General features: G+C 54.6%; 1 protein-coding gene across 1 annotated transcript in view; it reads left to right on the top strand.

Moving 5' to 3' along the window:
* The window catches only part of npr1.S (natriuretic peptide receptor 1 S homeolog), a gene marked incomplete in the record, with an annotated part of 29,646 nt that continues 28,877 nt past the window's right edge, over window positions 1-769 (top strand). Inside the window, 3 exon segments of the mRNA NM_001087893.1 lie at window positions 1-524; window positions 526-615; window positions 618-767. Coding sequence (NP_001081362.1) covers window positions 165-524; window positions 526-615; window positions 618-767 — 600 coding nt within the window.

Genomic DNA, 769 nt, shown 5'->3' on the forward strand with positions numbered 1-769 from the left:
ACATACAAACAGGATTAAGACTCAGCGCCTGGATATGTCCCGCTAGTGGCCGGCTGTCAGCTCCCTGCGAGACACACCTCACCTTTCTGCCAGTTTAAGGGGGAGGCTTCACTAGTCCCTGGCACATGGGCAGGAGACTCAGAGGAGCCCAATGACTAAGGGTCATGCCTGGAGTTTGGCTTTTGCTTCTTTTGGCAAAGTGGTTCTCCTGCCAGGGAGTCTCAGTGGGAGATGATGGGGTTAATAACCTAACTATGGCTGTACTGCTCCCCAAAACCAACCGAGCGTACCCCTGGGCATGGCCGAGAGTGGGACCAGCTATTCAGTTAGCCATAGACCGGATTAATAACGACCCCAGCCTCCTCCCTGACCTCCATGTACAGACCTTCTTGGGCAACAGTGAAGACAAGGATGGCGTCTGCTCGGACTCAACGGCCCCCGTAGTAGCAGTGGACCTCCAGTTCACCCATCACCCCGAAGTCTTCCTGGGACCCGGCTGTATTTACACAGCAGCACCAGTTGCCCGTTTCACTGCCCATTGGAAGGTCCCCCTTATCACTGTGGGGGCCTCCGCCTATGGCTTCAATGACAAAACCGACGTCTACCAGTACACCACCAGAACTGGGCTCATCCCCACCAAACTGGGCTTGTTTGTGGCTCACTTACACCAGCAGTACAACTGGACCAGTCGGGCTATGATTGTCTATAGGGACAGTAGTGTGGACGACCGCCCTTGTTTCTTCACCATGGAGGGTCTCTATATGGAACT

Source organism: Xenopus laevis, chromosome 8S (genome assembly GCF_017654675.1).
Source record: "Xenopus laevis strain J_2021 chromosome 8S, Xenopus_laevis_v10.1, whole genome shotgun sequence".
In the NCBI taxonomy this organism is placed as follows: Eukaryota; Metazoa; Chordata; class Amphibia; order Anura; family Pipidae; genus Xenopus; species Xenopus laevis.